The sequence below is a fragment of the Chaetura pelagica genome, unplaced genomic scaffold (genome assembly GCF_000747805.2).
Source record: "Chaetura pelagica isolate M959 unplaced genomic scaffold, ChaPel_1.0 scaffold52, whole genome shotgun sequence".
Classification (NCBI taxonomy): Eukaryota; Metazoa; Chordata; class Aves; order Apodiformes; family Apodidae; genus Chaetura; species Chaetura pelagica.
In genome coordinates, this window is record NW_009952486.1 from 1,198,338 (window position 1) to 1,217,551 (window position 19,214).

Genomic DNA, 19,214 nt, shown 5'->3' on the forward strand with positions numbered 1-19,214 from the left:
GTCTGGGGTTTGGGAGCTGTTACCGGGGTCTCCCCGCCAGCTCCCCCCGCTGCCCGGCGGCTTCGGCTCCAGGTGGATGCGGAAGAGGAACAGGGAAAAGCCCCGTCCCCTCGGGTGCTCAGCCCTGCGGGTCGGGGGGAGTGTTCCTCTGGGGTGGTCAAAAGGAAAAAATAGCTGTTCCTTTCCTTATCGTCCTGCCGGGAAGACACAGAATTCCTTCCTTGGGTTGTTGGGGTTTTTTTCTCTCTGTGCACTTGGTAGATTTTTTTCTCCTACAGTTCCCTGTAAAATTCAGGTTTGTGATGTGCTTGATTTAAAGAGAGCAAGATGAGTGTGAAGAGCCATAGTTGGAATCATTCAGGCTGGAAGGGACCTCAGAGATCACCGAGTTCCACCCCCCTGCCATCAGCAGGGACCCACCGGGCCGGGTTGCAGAGTAAATTCAGCGATTTCAGTACCAGTTTGCCAAGCCTGAGCTAACTGGTGTTCCCCAGCGGGCTGCCCGGCTCCTTTGCAGAGCAGTTGAGTTGTTCCTGCTCGTGAAACGGCTGCAGGGGGGTTTGCTTTTAAATAGGGGGGAGCTTAGGCTCTGCTGGGCATGTACCTGGGGCCGGGATCCCGGGGGTGGCTGGTGTGTGTGCTCTGAGCAGAGGCAGCCTGAGAGCCAGGGGGTCTGCAGTGCCTGCCTCTGTGTCCTGCCCAGCTGCAGGGAGAAGCTAGATGAATAATTGATGAGGAACAGAGTGCTGCTTGAAGAGGCAGGATGCCCTTGGTGGGCTGGATTGCTGGCTGTAGGTGCCCTGAGGTGGCTTGAACACAACGGCTGTCTCACCTCCCCTGGCTGGACCCGTGTCTGCTTGTGCCCCCCAGCACTGCTTCATCTCTCAGCCCCTTTTCCATCAAACAATGAAAGAGGGAATCATTAATCCCAAGAGGCCTCCATTCCATTTAGGCTTGGGAGACAAATGAAGTTTAGATAACAAACTCTTTTGGTCCATCCTTTTCCAGCCTGAGTTAGTAATGGTTTCATGGCATGAGAGTCCTCTCTCTGTCTCCACTCCTCAGGATTATCACCCAGCTCATCTTTCTTATCCCCAGAAAGCCTTGCTCTCCTTTTCTGGGCCCACGAAGTCAAGTTCTTCTCCAAAGGCAATGAGATAACTGTTAGTGACTCAAACAGCATCTTTGTTTAAGGAGGCTCTAACTTTAACAACAGGCAACAGTTTGCCATATATAACACTAAGAATGAACTGAAGTGTAAGGAGCACAACATACCCAACTCTACTCCAACTTGCTGTGTAACAGAGGTACAAGTGAGCCTGGATGGGTTTAGTATCTAAACATCTTGTTAGGGAGGAGCCAAATACAGTATCTGCATTCAAGACCTACCTGCTGCTGGAAAACCCACTTCCTTATTTTGACAGTAGTTCATTTTGTTAGTGTTCTGTGCATTGAAATGACCTGTGCAATAGAGTGGAGTTAATCAGGAGTGTGACTCGCTGGCACAGCAGCATGGATTTTGTATCTCTTCACCAATTTAACTCAATTTGTCCCAATCATAGAACCATTCAGGTTGGCAAAGCCCCTTGGGATGACCCAGTCCAACCATCATCCCTACTCTATTAAGTTCTCCCCTAAACAACATCCACCAACACCACATCCAAATGACCCTTAAACACACCCAGGGATGGTGACTCCACCACCTCCCTGGGCAGCCTGTTCCAGTGTCTAACCACTCTTTCTGTGAAAAAAAAAAATTCTAATGTCCTCAGCAATGTTCTGGAACTACTTGTAAAGCAAGGCAGAACTCACCAGGCTGTCTGCACAAGGAAAAGGGAGCCCTAGTGCTCCTTTGTTCACAGTAGGTATTGTGTATGCACATGTCTATAGGTCACATTAAAATACCTGAAGTTAAAGATCCATCCCCAGTCTGTGGGGGCTTTTATTTTTTCAGTGGACTTCAGCTTTTGTCAGCCTGGGTGTAAGTGAAGGTGTAACCCATGTATTCTTTCTTTTAATTTCCTTGCAGCTCAGCATCCTGCCATCCTTTGGTTTCCTTTTTGACATCGATGGTGTCCTGGTGCGAGGAAAGACTCCAATTCCTGCTCCTTTCAAAAGCTTGTTAATTCTCAGGGCCAATTCTTGGTGCCTGTAGTATTTGTCACCAATGCAGGGAATTGCCTTCGCCAGGAAAAAGCTGATCAGTTGTCTCAGCTGCTGGGAGTTCCAGTGAGTAGCTTCAATCTTACTTAGTTAATTACTTCTGGTGAAGGAGTCAAAGGTTTTACCCTCCATCGAGTGCTGCTCAGTTAAATCAGTTTTGGTTTTCCCTTAAGCCCACTGAAATGCTTTTGCTGGAGGTATTATAAAAGTAAAAAATACTGTCCAAATCAAATGATATTTCCACTGGTAAAGGTTCTGAGTTTTCCAATGGTAAAGCTAATGGTATTTTTTTTTTTTGGTAACATTATTACTGTGGGAATAAGTCTTGCCTTCTCCTTCTCAGTAAAAAAATGTGTGTGCCAGTAACATGAAACTCAGCTCTAGCAAGCTGTCTTCTGTGACAGTGTACAAGTCTGGAGCTTCCTGCTGCCTCTTGGTGCTAGTGGTAAAACTTGATCCCCCCCTGATTTGTGGGTGCTGCAGGCAGTGGGACTTCACTGCTGGGGGCTGGGTTTGAGCATCACACAGAGAGAGCCCTCCAGTCAGTTCTACAGTGCCTTCTGGTTCAGAAAGGGCCAGCAGGCCTGGCTGTGTCTGCAGCAATGAAATCCTGTGTGTCCTGGGTAAAATGGCACATCAATAATTATTTTGGATCTGTAAAGGCCACAAGTACTTTAATAGTAATGTTACTGGTTTGGTACCTGTTGGAGGAGTGGGATATGTGAACTGGAAGATGAAGGTCTCCTAACACACCTAGTGCTTCAGGCCAGCAAATGTACCACCACTGGAATAAGGGCAGCTGCAGTTCTTCCCTTTTTGTTTTCTAAATGTATGTGGTGATTCTGTAAAACCAGGAGAGAAAAACCTGGTGTTCATGTTGAGTAGAGTAGTTCTGGAAGCTGCAAGGGGCGTGTCACAACTGGTCAGTAATGTCTTTTCTGGTGTTACCAGTTTGTCCTCTGTGAAACTTAGGAGAAAAGGACAGGGTTCTGCATAGATATCTATGATTGTTGTGTAATTCATAGAATTTGTCACACCTGCTGATTCAATCTACATATAAATTACTTCTCTGAGGAACAAACAGAGGCCTTTTGTTTTTAAATCCCACACAGATTTCCCAAGATCAAGTGATGATGTCACACAGTCCCCTGCGGATGTTCAAGCATTACCATGAAAAATGTGTTCTTGTGTCTGGACAAGGACCCCTTCTTGATATTGCTCAAGAGTATCTTTAAAAAAACAAGCAAACAGCTTTCTGTTTAAGTATTTTCCCTAATCAAGGCCAGGATCAAGTCAAGACCAGACGTTTCAACACTACAAATCCAGTGATAATAGTTCTTGCTATGACGTCAAATTTACGTTTTGGAAATGGTTGTGTTGATATTTGGTTTGCTTAGTTCTGTCTTGTTTTTAATGGGGAAGGAAAAAAGAGAATTATTTTTTTACTTGTATGTGAATGAATGACACTGCAGCAGAAAGGGTTTGTGCTCTCTTGAGCTTGAGAATGTGGAATTCAACCTGTTACTTGTCACATTTGACTTTTAGCTCAGTGGCTCAAGATCTTCATGTCAGCATCTGGCCAGGCCATGGCACCCAGGTTTTGTAAACAAAACCTAGAGTACAACTATACTTTAAAATATTCACCTGCTTCCATACAAACTGCCAAAAGGAACTGGAATTATGTTGATGCAACATTGGTATCAAAGTTTCAAGATGTAATGTAATGACCTTTGCTTTTGCATAATCCTCACTCATGCTTCCAGTAACTCCCTTCTGCACTTCTTCTTTATTGGGATATTAATTCAAGTTGGTGGAAATAATAAGTTGTAAAAAATGTATGTGCAACTTTTAAGTACAAGCTTTATTTTAAATACAAGGATGTGAACAAGTTACTAAAGGAACATTCCAATTAACTGTCAACATTTGTTAGGTGGGGCCAGGGGAAAAGTATAATACAAAATATAAAAGTTGTATTTCTTTTAGATAGCATTTTCATACAGGATAATCTTATTTTAAAATAGCTTTACAAATGGCCTGTGGTGTTAATTTCAATACAAAATCACGTGGCTTAGTTTGTGTAACATATATTTAAATAGCTTTTCTTTCCATTTACAGTGTAAGAAGTCATTGTGGTGTTGTAGCATCACAACTGCTTTTTACACAGATGAGCAGAGGTAGTTTGCCTATTGTTAATTAACTTTAAATGAATGGGATATATCAGCATTGAAGAGCACTGCTATGCAAATCAGGAGGCTGGTTTTTCCCCTCTTGGTCCTTTCCTTTTTTGATGTGTTTTGTTATTATCTTAGCAACCTGCACAGTATAATTAAACCAGATGGGTCAGTCCACCATTTTGCAAGAGTCTGAGCTTTACAGTGTTTGTTTGTGTGGCATCATGGCCTAAGGGAAGCACAGTTTATGGAGACAGCATTTTTTCCTCAACCAGCTTGTGTTTCTTTCCTATAATAATGACACAAGAAGTTGTCCTGCTGCCAGGTACACTTCTCATCGTGCTTATGGAAGGATGACCTTGGAGTCCTGCAGGTGTAGAGTGAATTCTTGCTTTTCATGCCATTGTGAGCAAGATTTATGTATAATTTCTGTCTTAAGATTTCAGACACAGAGGTCTCCTGTTTGAACCTCTGAGATGAGCAGCTTTTTATCTCAGAAGAAACAGTCTTCAGTATGTTGCTTCTCACCTAAATAGTTTGCTTTACCAGATAAACTGTGCATGTTAAAATGGAGTTACTGATGGTTAGAATCTTTCTCAAGAGCAGTTCTGTGTCCTTAACTGGTTTTCCCCCAGCCTGGGTTTCTGCCAGCCCATTACCATTGAAACCTTGCGGGAGAAACACCCTTTGCTAGATGTAGTTGATCATGACAGGAGACCTGATGTTCTGGTGAGTGAGTATTCTGGTTTTAAAATTCTTTGTTTCTTCATTAGATGACCTCCTATAATAGGGGTCAATATTTAAACCACTGAGCTAATGCTGTTGGTCTTACATTGTATTTTGGCTTTGCTTTTCTGCTGCTTTATTTGATTGCAGCATTTTCAATAACAACTGCACAGACTTCTTCCTGCCAGTGGATATTCTTTAACATGACCATTGATTTTGTAACTTACTGTTGTGGGGAAATTTATAATTAAGTACAGATACCTAATTCAGATTCTGTCCTGGAAAGCTTACTGACTTCCTCAGATGTGTGGAAGCTTTTTCCTTCAGTGCAGGATTGTCTTGGTGTTGTTCCTAGGCTGTGAGGTTCTTGGATTGTAAATGAATGCTTTGCAGATAACTGATTTTTCTCCAAAGGATTCCCTTTCTTGTTGATATCATTATTTAAATATATTTAAATACAGTGTGGTATGTGCAGAATTTCACAAAGAAGTGAATGCACACACAGGGAAGATGTGCCTGTGCTGTGCATATTCAGGGTCAGTGCATGGAGTGGATTGGTCAATAAATTCCAGGTGGTTCCTAGAACCCAAAACTCAGTTATCTCAGTAAAATCACCTTTTGCCTTATTTCTCAACCACACTGGTGTAGAAGTTCAAGAAACTCTTAACTCCCCAAAGAGAGTAAATAATGAAGTGCAAATTCTTATTTGTTTAGCAAATATATTCTGCATTATACAATGTATTGTTATTCTTTCTTAACAGTGTTAAATACATTTTAAAATGTTTTCTTCAAATGCCTTGTTAATACTAGAAGCCTCTTATTCCTGTGGAAAACCAAACATCCATACTTTAATACACAAGCAAATTAAACAACTGAATCTTTGTAGCTTAGCAGAGAAAGATAAATAGATGTAGGAGGGCAGTGAATGTAGAACACACAAACTGATCTGTGGTCCATTATCCATGACATCCACTTCAGAATTGAAATACAAGTTTCTAACTAGACTTTGACTTCAGGTATATATACCAAAATAGAGTGTGTTTCCTGTCAGTGTTGCAGAAGGCAACAGTGGGAGCTATCCTTGAATTTGTTCTGTTAAAAATATTAGTAGATGTTTAATCTTGTAGAAAACTTACTTTTTTTTTCCTTATTGCAGGATCCCTCTGCTGTGGAGCTTCCCAAGATTGAGGGTCAGTTATCTTTGCTTGCAACTATTCATTAGTAGATGAAATACCTTTTTAGATTATTGGGCACTTCATAAAGTTGGCTGAGGCAATTCTAAGATTTCCTTGTTAATTATATATGTCATTAATTAGGAATGGATCACGTGTGATAAAGTTGTTTTTTTTTAAATGTGTGCAATTCTCAGCCATGTGTTTTTGAAGCTTCAGAAGGCAGGTGAGGTCTGCTTTCCACTGCATCTTCCTTTCACAGTCTATTGTTGCTTTGCTTTTAAAAATGAGGAATGAATTGATGTGTTCAGGAACAATCAGTCTTGTTGGTACAGTGGTCAGAGTGGTCACTTGAGAGTTGTGGCAGGAGAAGCCTCTTGTTGCAGCAAACCAGTGTCACCTCCATTTCATCCCAAGTACAGGAAAACAGAGACTGGACTTCAGGATTTTAAAACATCCACATCAGATTATTGCTGGAGGCCAGAACAATGTCTAAAACCAGGATTCAAATATTGTTTTAAGATGCACAAAATGACATCTCTGATGGTTTATTTAAATACTGTGAATAAAAACTGAGGTTTATTTAAATATCTATTGGCTGCCTCACTCTAGCCTGAAACTATCACCCATGTGTCTTTTGCCAACATGCTAATTAGAAATGGTCTTTGCATCCCAGTAAGGATATCTGACAAGATCTTTAACCCAAGATCAAGGCAGCAACCCAGTCACAACAACCATTTATATTTCAGTTTGTGTTCATGTTTGAGACTGGGAGAAGGGCAGGGAAGTGAAACTATATATAAAACTATATTAAAATCAAACAAACCCACTATCAGAGATCAGGCCACCTTGTTCTGTGTGTTCCACTTGTGTTTCCTTCCATTCCTTAAAGCATTCATTATATTGTCCTCAGCTCAAATTCACAATATATGGATATTTTAAGATCCTGAAGTCTAGTTCCTGTTTTCCTGTATACAAAGATACAGAAGACTCAGAAATACAATCTAGAAGTTATTGGTTTGTGGTGCAATGGAGACTCTTAGCCAATAAAAAAATACATTTCTTAAAGCTGTAGATTTTGCAGTGGGGTCTTGATACTTCTGAGGTTTCCTGTGAATGAATGTGTATGTAATAAAGCTCAAAGTCAATGTGACTAATGTTCCTGGTTAAATCAGATTCCTTGTTCAGTCTCTTCAGACCATGTTTCAGCATCAGAGATTGGGTGCCCAATTAACTAACTCCATAACTCTAGTTTGCAATTCTTCTTCTCCTAGCTGTTGTTTTGTTTGGGGAGCCAGTCAGATGGGAAACCAACCTCCAGCTGATCATAGACGTTTTGCTGACAAGTGGCTACCCTGGAAATCCATATCACCATGAAAATTATCCTCATATTCCAGTACTTGCTTGTAACATGGATCTGATGTGGGTGGCTGAAGCTCAGTCTCCAAGGTAAGTGCAGTTATAACAGGTAGGTGACAGGAGGTCCCAGCCTGGAATAAAACATCTCTAAAGCAATGCACTTCAGCCAATGCTGCCTTGTTACTCTCTACATTATAGCTTTGAGAAAATCAGTTCCTCAAGATAAAAACTGCTTTTAAGCCCTGAACCTTTTTGTTTCCCCATGCCCAGAAGAGTGGGGAAAGAGATGTTTGCCCCAGGGCCTTGGAGTCTCAGTTCAAAGGGAAAAAAAATCATTATCAAGACCATTTGTTTCATTTCATTGGATCTTTGGTATTTCCTTTTTCATGCTCCAATTTCTGGCAGGGTAAAGAATTGACCCTGGTAGTTGAAAGCAGTGAGTGTTTTTGAGCTGAGGACAATATAATGAGTGCTTTAAGGAATGGAAGGAAACACAAGTGGAACACACAGAACAAGGTGGCCTGATCTCTGATAGTGGGTTTGTTTGATTTTTTTTTGTTTGAGGTTGGAACTAGAGCAGGTTTAGTGGAAAAGGGAAGAGATAGTAATGTGGGATAATTAAAAAAATATACAAATATGCACAAATCCCCATTTCAGTGGTCGCTGATGTGTCAAAAGTCCCTTGTGACAGAGGCAATTTGGGAAAAGGGTCCCAGGGCCTGTGCCCCCTTCAACCATTAGTGCATCTACTGAACTGCAGGTAACACACAAACCGTTGCAGTGTTTTAAAAATGGGTAGGTCTGTTGTGCCTTCCTAATAACATGGTTTTATGGTGATGTTTCTTGTTAAGCTAATCAGCACTTAATTCCAGCAATGCAACAGCTGTGGGGACGTTGCATGCAGAGGGAAATGAGATAGTCACAGGATACAATTCATTCCTACAAGAGCGTTTTTATGTGGACTGACATCATTTGATTTGCTCCTCTGTGTGTGTAGGTTCGGGCACGGCACATTCATGGTTTGTTTGGAGAACATTTACAAGAAGATCACGGGCAAAGACCTGAAATACGAGGCCTTGATGGGCAAGCCCAGCCAAGTGACCTACCAGTTTGCAGAGCAGCTCCTGAGGGCACAGGCAGCCCGGCGCCGCTGGGGACAGCCCATCCACACCCTCTATGCTGTCGGGTGAGGAGCCCCAGGGTCTAACCACTGCAGCAGGGAGGCACTCACACATGCCCGGAAACAAAAACTACTCCTTTTGTTTCTCGTGCCATCAAGACCACAGCAAGTTCTCGGTGCCGCGGGGTACTCCTGGTGATGTTTTTGAGCCTCACTGTTTCTAATCCTGAAAATTAATAATGCTTTGCTCTTCCTGTGGGCAATTTATGTAGAAGCACAGAAGGTGGTTTGTGTGCACTGATTTCTCCCACATTTTATGTTATTATTTCTCCAATAGACTGTGTGAATCTACCAGAAGGAACTTGCATGGGTGTTTTGTTAGGTTTATTGCTATAATGTCAGAAAGCTTTGAGTTTCAAGGGCATGTAGTGATAGGACAAGGGATAAAAACTGGAAGAGGTTAGATGTCAGGAAGAAATTATTCACTGTAAGGCTGGTGAGACCCAGGTTGCCCAGGGAAGCTGTGGCTGCCCCATCCCTGGCAGTGTTGAAGGGCAGGTTGGATGGGGCTTGGAGCAACCTGGGCTGGTGGGAGGTGTCCCTGCCCATGCAGGGGGGTGGATCTACATGAGCTTTAAGGTCCCTTCCAACCCAAACCATTCTAGGACTCTGTTATTCTAAGTGATGGTTATTAGGGAATGTAGAGCTGGAATTTGTGAGGTTATTAAGTTCAGTCATATGCTCCTGTGTGTGCTGTCGTATCATAGAATCCTTTTCACAGGAAGATAGAGCTGTATTGTTTTAAAGACTGTTCCAGAATCTCCAAGATGGAACTATAATAAGCTCATTCATGGACTGCTAGTACCTATCCTTGTTTTACCCTTCCCCTGCCTCAGACTGCAATTTCAACATGGAGAATGATTCACTTTTATTGTATCAGGCTTAGTACAAATGGTGTAATAAGATAGCTGTGGATTGGGTGTGTGCTTCTCTGCATCCTGCCACAGAAAGCTTGGTGAACTATAAAATAAATTGTGCATTGAAGACATAAAGGTGTCTTGCATACCATTGCAATTGGAACAGTAGAACTCCACTGCTGACTGAAGTTTCCTCTTGTGTTTCCAGAGATAATCTCATGACTGATGTCTACGGTGCCAACCTTTACAACCGCTACCTTGAAGAGAACTCCAGGAAAGGTTCAAAGTCACGGGTTCAGGCCCAGGCTGCTGCTGGCAGAGGATCTGCCTCTCTCTCTCAGGCCAGTGAAATAGACAACAGCTGGGAGAATGAATTGGCTTCTGCAGCTGCTGCCCACTGTAGGTCCATTCTTGTTTGTACTGGGGTTTACAACCCTCACACAGAGGTGCCCCTGGATACCAGGGAGAGAATAACTGAAACTGTTTTCCATGGCCACAGAGATTTTAGATTTGACCCTGGTTTAGTAGAACCAGATCATATCGTACCAGATGTTGATGCTGCTGTAGACCTGGTCTTCCAGCTGGAGAACTTTGCACCTAATTGAGATGACGTGATTTCTTCAGGAATAATCAGTGCTATGCTTCCCAAAAAAACAAACTTTCCTTTAAAATTATGCCACAAACTGCTGCTTTCTGAAATGTTTAGCTTTTAAATTAATAGACTATGATACCAAGTATATTTATTAATAATAGATTTAGGTATATTAATATGCTTTGTGCAAGTATCAATAATGCCTTTCAGAGTATTTTGAAACATGTTATTTCTTGCTTTCATTGTCCTATATTGTACTTCTGTTCATTATGTTAGGTATTTTAATTGCACTTGTTCATAATAGCTTATGCTTGTTACTGGTACTTGGATTCCCCCACAACAGGTTATTCTTTTGTTTGCTCAAAGATTTAACTTCCAGGTGTTGGGGATCTTGAGGATCCCTGCTGGGGGTGCTGGGGTCACTTGCACAGTTCTAGGTTGGCTGGTACAGAGCACAGCAAGTGTTGCTGCCAGGTGTTCTGCAAGCAAGGAGTGCCCTTTCAAATCACAGTCAAGTTCTGTTCTGCTGCTTTGTTCCTGCTCACGTGTCACCCTGCAGCCTTTCTTCCCATCTCTTTTTCTTTGCTCTGCTGACACGTGAAGCCTTAATGGAAATGCCCATGTAAGTTGGAAAAGGCCAACTTGTTAACACCAACTGACTTTGGAACTCCAGCCAAGCTGAGAGGGAAGTGGCTAACAATGGCATAATACCTGCCCTTTTGGTCTTTGCCTTTTTATCTACACTTTTTTTGAGGAATTTAGAATCTTAAGATAACTTCATAGAATCATTAAGGTTGGAAGGGACCTTAAAGATCACCAAGTTCCAACCCCCTTGCCATGAGCAGGGAACCCACCACTGGACCAGGTTGCACAAAACCTTGTCCAACCTGGTCTTAAAAACCTCCAGGGATGGGGCATCAACAACCTCCCTGGGCAACCCATCCCAGTGCCTCACCACCCTCATAGTGAAGAATTTATTCCTAATATCTCACCTGAATCAGTTTCTTCTCTGATGAAAAGCACCTCCCCAGCTTTCCTGGAGCCCCTTCAGGCACTAGAAAGTGCTCTAAGGTCTCCAATTAAGCAATTGCCTTATGCATTTCTGTCAGTTGGACTTTTCCACTGAATGAGTGAGTGACCACTGTTTGGGCAAAAAGTGCCTAGTAATTTACTTGAAGCTTTATAGCACTGTGGTAATTATCTAGCCTTTAGTGCAATATATTCCATTCTGTGTCGATATTACATGTTGTTTGGTTCATGGATTTTATAGCTGTTCATTTAAAAAAAAAAGTAATTTAAGTAGTTATTTTTCTAAAATACTTTACAATGTTTTCATTCAAAAGATGCCTTTGAGAAAATATTGTTGTGTTACTTTGTTATAGCACAGTATGTGGCGGACCTGTCACATAAGCTTAGAAAAACATAAGCCAGTTAAGTGTGTTTACACACAAGGTCAACTTACACAGAAAGGTCACTTAACATCCCCTTGGGGGCTAGTCAGGTTTTTATGGGTTTGGTTTGTTGTTTTTTTTCAAATAAGAAATTGTACAAACAAAATTCTGTGTGTCTTCGGTTTCCCCAAGTCCTCGCAGAAAGCTTTGGTGACATAAAGTGAAAGGACTTCTTCACTGCTTGTTATCCTGAAATGAAAAATCTGAAAACTCTTGTCATGAAGAGGACATGGCTGCTGTGAAGTCAGATTTTTTTTGGTTGTGTTTCCTCCATTTGCAAACCAGTGTGACCCCTCTCTCTGCTGTGTCAGGTTTGTTGGTTCAGTCACTCATCATGTAGCTTTCAGTGTACCCTGCTGGATCCAGTTGAAGGACACTGCTCTAAACAGTGCATTTCCTTTTTCTTCACTGGGAAAGTATTTCAAGCAGCATGTTCTTGCCTTTTTAAATGGTTACAATGAACAGATACATATACCTGTTTCTTCAGCACTTTTCTATAATGTGCAGATTATTTGCAAAGTTTGCCAAATCTTTATAGGTAAAGACTTGTGAAATGTTGGGGTGACCAAAGTTATGTTGTTCCAGTACTGAAGCATGTTGCAGAGCTCTCCAGCTCTTACTGGAAATAGTTTCAGGCTGTCAGTGAAGCAAGGAATAAAAATGTGCAGGTTGATTAAGAACAGGAAATGTTCGATTTGCTTCCTTCTTTTTTTTACCCTCAGATTATGGATGAACACATGAAAAGGTTCATGAAGGAAATGTGTATGTACTTTCTAAACTTCATCTCTCATGGTGATGTTAACTTGTAATGCATATGCAGGAAAAAACACACCATTTGGCTGCTAATCAGGCTGCTACTGTTTTTTAAGTGGTAGGAAGACAGGTTTTTAGTCTATATCCCTCTCAGACCATGTAGGGTATGTCTGTATTGCCAGTGTTGCCTGGTGAGTCTGCTTGAGCTGCCTTTGGTTGTGGGGCTGGGACCATCAGGCTGGGGTGCACTAGGTTTGGAACTGTGTCACCACTGAACAACAGGCAGTTGTTGTCACAGGTGGTGGACAGAGATGGTTAATATATATGGGCACATATATATATAATATATATATACCCATGTATACCCATATATATTATATATGGTTATATCTCTATGACTATGAAACACAAAAGAGATTTTTTAGTGGTGTAGACACTTGTGGTGGCATGTGAGTGAACCAGGCACATATTTTGGTGACCTGTCTTGGAAGATACATTTTTGAGGAAGGAGCTGCAGGAGTCTCTGGAGTTACCACTGAGGATGTTCACCCCACAGCATCCACCCTCGAGGTGCTGCTGCAGCTGCACTGCAGTGCTAAGCCAGATACCTTGCAATCAGATGGTGTATTAATTAGTCCTGCAACCACACAGCACAGATGGAGCCCTAGAGCCTGGAAGCAAACTGCTTCCTGAGGGACATGCCCCAGAGTTGCTGAGCACTGTGCACTCACACTTGTCACAGTTCTGAAGTACTGCTGGTACCAGTGGCACAGGAGCTCTTGTCTGAGCTTTGCAAAATGAGTAGCAGAGCAAGTGTGTTCCTGTGTCACGGGGTCCCACTCCAGTTTACACTTTTCCTTAAATTTCTGCTGAAAATTACCAAGTTACTAGTATGTGACTGGGGCAAACCTTCCATCCCACCTGCTTTACTGAGTTAATACTCAATTCCAGCAAAAGACTTGTCATCTGTTTGTTAATGTCCCCCCTCAAAAGGCAGACATTTTTCATTATATTATTATTTAATGTCTTACAAATGAAGATGCTACACTGACTGACTTCTTTTGTGCCTCCTGTTCCCTCAGGAAGTGGTACAGATGAGAATCTTTTTTTTAGAAGTGTCATATAACTGCATGCCAGTAACTGTAACTTCTAATGTCTCCTGCTCTGGTACTTCAAAGTGAAATCTAGTGATTGATAGTAACAAGCTAAGGATCTCTAAGATCTCTAAGGAGATCTTCAGAAGAAATCTCAATCTCTAGTCCTGGAAAGGTGTTTTTTTCCAGAGTTCTTAGGGTAAACTGACTTCAGTAAAATGTTCTAATGTTTCAGCTAAGAACAAGATGAATTAATATTATATTAGGTAAGAAAAAGCCTAAGACCCTGTCTTAACTTTTGCTCTCCTCTCCCTGAATGTTCTCTCACCTGGATTTTCACTGATTACTTTAGCATGTTTTGAACTCGTAAAGGTGTTTTTTTCCAGAGTTCTTAGGGTAAACTGACTTCAGTAAAATGTTCTAATGTTTCAGCTAAGAACAAGATGAATTAATATTATATTAGGTAAGAAAAAGCCTAAGACCCTGTCTTAACTTTTGCTCTCCTCTCCCTGAATGTTCTCTCACCTGGATTTTCACTGATTACTTTAGCATGTTTTGAGCTTTGATATTCACCTCTTTGAAACAGATGGTGTTTCCCACATGTGATGCTCATTACACAGGTTGTATGTTACAATCCTTTCAAGTTTAAAATACACTGTTCAGACACCCAAGTGACCACGACGTGCACAAATAAATTACTGAAATTACTCTTAAGAAATACTTCTGAGGATCTTGCTCAATTTTCTTCTTAGTAGAACTTGCCCTTTGTTTGCATGGTAGTGTTTCTATTCTTGGTACCTTTTGTTCTAGTGAACAAACACCTCGAAACCCACTTTTTGTATATCCTGTACTTACTTTTGCTAATACAAAATTGACAATATTTTAAACTCCAGTTATGCATTGTCTTCAGTATCACATTTTTCTTGAGAAGCACTTTCCAATTAGAGGAATGCAGGAGACATTTTAACAACAGATTTGCAGATCTCTGTTTTCAATATTAAAAAAAAAAATATTGCATTTAAAATGATATTTACTGTGTCAAAACTTGAATGCTTTTAAATGTAATGAAAGGAATAAGTGTTTTGTAGCAGATCTTACCTTTAGGAGATGAATCTGCTACACCTATTGATACTACTTCTTATGGAATCATCTTTTCAAATTGCAGATTTTTTTTTTAGTAAAAGGGAACATCCAGAGAGCTTGTCTTAAAGATGTAGTTCCCAATAATCTGTTGCAGTGTTTTTTTAGTACACTTCTTTTCCATAACCACTCCATAATATTTTTTCTGGGACAACCAGAAATGTTGCTTTCTCTGATGTTTTCAGCAACACAAATGTGATGATCTGGTCTCATTGAATCCTATCTGTCATGCCCCCTCCTAAAAAGCTGCATAAGTGTAGTTGTGCAGTTGTGCAGACCCATGTCCCATGAATGCGAGCAGATATTAACAGGTAATTAATTACTTTAGGTTTTCACACAAATGAAGTGTTCCACAGAGTGGCAGATGCCTTCCAGTAGCCTCCTCAGCGGGTCACAAGTGTTTCTCAAAGGTCTTTAGTTAAGCAAAATCCTGGTGCAATCCATGTCAAGGGAACCTCCTGCCACCCTGAGAAGCTTCTGTCACCCTTGGGAAGCTTCTGCCACACTTGGGAAACTTCTGTCACCCTTGGGAAACTTCTGTCACCCTCAGGAAGCTTCTGCCACCCTTGAGAAGCTTCTGCCACCTTTGGGAAGTTTCTCCCACCCTTGGGAAGTTTCTGCCTCCCTGGGAAGCTTCAGTCACCCTTGAGAAGCTTCTGCCACCCTCGGGAAGCTTCTGTCACCCTTGGGAAGCTTCTGCCACCCTTGGGAAGCTTCTCCCACCCTTGGGAAGTTTCTGCATTCCTGGGAAGCTTCAGTCACCCTTGGTAAGCTTCTGTCACCATAGGGAAGCTTCTGCCACCCTTGGGAAGCTTCTGCCTCCCTGGGAAGCTCTCCCTGCCCAGCAGTGACCGTGTCTGCAGCCACCTCAGCAACTTTAAGCAGGAGCCTTGGGAACTCGCGTGCCCTCAGCACACAGCCTGTGTGAGAACTGAAGAAAACCTGGATTCCTTTGGGAGGCGAAGGGATACTCTCCTCCCCAGCGGCTTCCGCGGTGCTGCGGCCGCGCCCTGTCCCGGCCGGGCCTTGTCCCGGCGCAGGGATCTGGCGGGTTTCCCGCCCTCCGCCATCTTGTGGGCACCTCAGGGGGGAGGGAAGGAGCCGCCTCAGGGCCCTGCCGGCCTCCCCTCTGCTTTTTGTGCCTTTTTTTTGCCTTTTCTGCCTCTTTCCCCTTTTTTTTCCTTTTTCTGCTTCCCTCCGCCCGTCACAGAAGCGGTGAAACGCTGTTCTCAGGGCACCTCAGGTTTCTCCAGCGCCGTGGAATGAATTTCAGCTTGGTAGGTGGCACTGTGGGCTCAGCATCCCTTCAGGAAACGGGCAGAGTGCTTGGAAAATGGCAGGAGAAGGTGTTCAGGCATAATCTTAACTTCCTCTCATTCGTGCCCTTTCTTGGTTTCAAAAAAGGGCCAAGCACTTGGTGAGTTATTCCTGTCAGTGACTGGGAAGTTGTGCCCCAGGAGTCAGAGATGAGCCCAAAGTGTGGTGCTCTTGAAACCTCCCTCAGCTGCTGGGAAGGAGATGTTTACCCCCACGTTTTATTTGGAAGAGCTACGTTTTGTGCGTAGGGTTTTGTGTGCTTTATGAAACTGACGTGTGTTTGGGCTTTTTTTCAGCAAGAAAACAAGCAACTGGGGCATGGAAGTGACACAGTGAAGGTTGTTTCTGTAAAGTGTGGAAAGGATGCACAGGTGAAAGGCTCTGGAGCATTTGGGTTTTTCTCCATCAGTGGATGGATGGATGGGCTTGCAGAGCTGGGTACCAGGCCATGTGCTTGCTTTCTCAGCTCTTGAGTTTTCAGAATTTCAGTGTCGGCCCCTTGTCAGCTTTTTCTTATTCAAAAAGTGTTTCTAGGTGATGGATGGGGAGGAGGAATACTAACACAGTTACTCACAGGAACATTGTGCGAATGTTTGACTTTTCCAATGTAAGTTATTTTTGTTCTGAACAGCTGGGACTGAATCTTAGTTGAGGAACTGTTCAGAGAGCAGCTTTAAGCACAATATCTGCATGTAGTGGCACCACCACATTCACATTTGTAATGACTGAATATAGTTTTGTATGAAGTGCAGAGTCATTTGAAATTAATGTAGATGGATATACTGCTTTAATTAAAACCTCATTGCACAGGAAGCCAAAAGTGTGCGAACTAGCTTAGACCTTTGTTTGACTTAGCTTTCCACATATCCTGTCTTCTGTGTGCTGGTTGAAACAAAGAATGCCATGTTGTTACCTCAAGCACAGTGTAGATGTTCTGTCCCTCCACGTAGTCTCACCAGGGATTAAAGGACAATAGAAATATTGTTGTCAATAACATAACACACGGAAGGCAGTTGCTGAAAGAGGTAGAAATGTTTCCTTCGATGTTGTAGAAACCAGGGTTACAGGAGTTTCTTTAAAATGCAGTGGTGAGCTTGTAACTCTGTAACTTCAACCCAAATGGGTACTAATAAACTTTATTTGATGGTATTGTTGCATGTCTCTTACACAGTCGGTATTAAAATCTTTTATCTAAACAAGGATGAATTATTAAGTGATATATATATTGGTTTCAATGTTGACTGAAAGGGTCTGCATGTTAGTTTCAGAAAAGAGTGGTCACTTTTGTGAATAAAAGGAGCAGGTACCTATTCAAAATAGAACGGATGGGGTTACTTTCTGCAAAGTAAAGATGGATTTACTTTGTGGAATTAAGACCACCCAAGACTCAACTGATCTAAAAAGCTCTCCTGTCCTTTTTGTTGGTTATGCCAAGCTCAGAATCCAGTATCAGGATCTAAGATCACACTAAACACAGTTGAATACCAGCTAAGTTTACTGCAGATTTATCTATTGATTTCTTTCTGAAGCAACAGCAGCACCTGTTGTATAGGTAAGGGTATTTCTCAGAATAAGAAATGGCTTTTCAATAGATCTCGAGTTTCAGGTCTTGTTTAATGGAAGTGTGTTTGTGCATAAGCATTCTGCTAGTTTAACAGCTGAGTTCCTGACCATAGATGGGGAGAAATAGTACTCAGTGAACTTAAGGCTTAAAAAAAAATATGGGTATTTTTTGCAGGTGCAAAGGTGACACATGACTAGCTCATCATGGACATACGCAGTGAAAGTACAAGCTGGTTTTTGAAGGCCTTGTGTATTTACAGGGTCTAGAGAGACTTATTCTACATGTTATATTCTAGGACTGTATTTTTAAAATGGCATTATTTGCATAAATGAAATCCAGCTTAATGTAAACTGTCCATTTTGTTTCATATCACACCCTTGGAATTCACAACTTGCTTTTTGCCTTTGTATTTTTTGAGAAAGTTGCTCCTCCCCCCCCGCCCCATGAATTACAAAACTAAACAATAGATGTGCAGAACATGTGATGTACGTAGAAAAGTAAAGGTCACTATCTATGAAGAGTAGGTACATGCTAATCATAGAATCATAGGGGTTGGAAGGGACCTCAAAAGATCATCCAGTCCAACCCCCCTGCCAGAGCATGGTCACCTAGAGTACATCACACAGGAACTTGTCCAGGTGGGTTTTGAATGTCTCCAGTGAAGGAGACTCCACAACCTCTCTGGGCAGCCTGTCCCAGGGCTCTGTCACTCTCACAGTAAAAAAATTTTTTCGGATATTCACCTTGAACCTCCTGTGCTCCAATTTACACCCATTACCCCTTGTCCTATCACTGGTCATCACTGAGCATTGATACTTGCACTGTTTATCTCTTACACTGCTTCACTCTGGCACTGTGCACACCAGTGAGGTGTGTAGTTACATGCAGAATGTTTCAGTAGTAAAGAATGTGCCAATATCAAGAGAATTAACAAATTAATTCAGTTATACCCAGCACTCTAATTAGAGCATGGCTATTTCATTGGAAACTACTGATGGCTTTTTTGGTATCTGAGGTTATTGACCTAGTAGACTGAATACAAACCCAAGTAACTCAATATTTGCCTCCTGTGGATAAAAAAATGCAGGATGTAAAACACCTGCTTAGGTCATTTACTGACATTAGAATTAAAGAGCCAAGCAAAAGGAAAAGGGTGTTGCTTTGTTTAATTTACATCAATTAAATAAAATCCAGGATCTAAATGTTCTCCTGGGAAGGAAGGTACAGTTGTAACCACATTGTTTACGTGTAATTGTAAGCACTGAAAAAGTTATTTGCATTTCTTCAACATAGAGGACTTTGGTTTTCATTCTTAAGCCTCCAGCCAGTTATGTTGGAGAGGTTTGTTGGAAAGCTTGCTAATTTAACGTGAACGGATTTATGGAAGTGATGGGCAGTTGCAGGGTAAAAGGAAGAGTGTTAAGTATTGTTTGTTCAATAAAGAGTATATTTGATCATATCTTGTGTAAAAGTAGAAGACCATACAGCACTGCAGAGCAGGACACACAATTTCTTACACTTTGGTTTTGTTTCTTATCATAAACCACAGCAAGGTACATGCAAAAAACAACAACAAAAGATCTTAATTGCCAAATGTTTAATTACACCTTTTTAATGATACACAATACAATGTATCCACTACTTTGCTAAAATTCACAACAAAAAGCAGGTTTCA

General features: G+C 41.8%; 1 protein-coding gene across 1 annotated transcript; it reads left to right on the plus strand.

Annotated features, from left to right (window-relative positions):
* Window positions 1–2,047: 2,047 nt before the first annotated feature.
* LOC104398716 (cat eye syndrome critical region protein 5-like) lies at window positions 2,048–10,233 on the plus strand (the record flags this gene model as incomplete). Its single annotated transcript, XM_010008858.1, is given in 8 exon segments — window positions 2,048–2,105; window positions 2,108–2,229; window positions 3,276–3,388; window positions 4,970–5,063; window positions 6,217–6,250; window positions 7,507–7,681; window positions 8,589–8,777; window positions 9,837–10,233. Coding segments are annotated over 8 exon segments (1,182 nt in total), but the record flags the coding sequence as incomplete, so codon positions are not given.
* Between the last annotated feature and the right edge of the window lie 8,981 nt (window positions 10,234–19,214).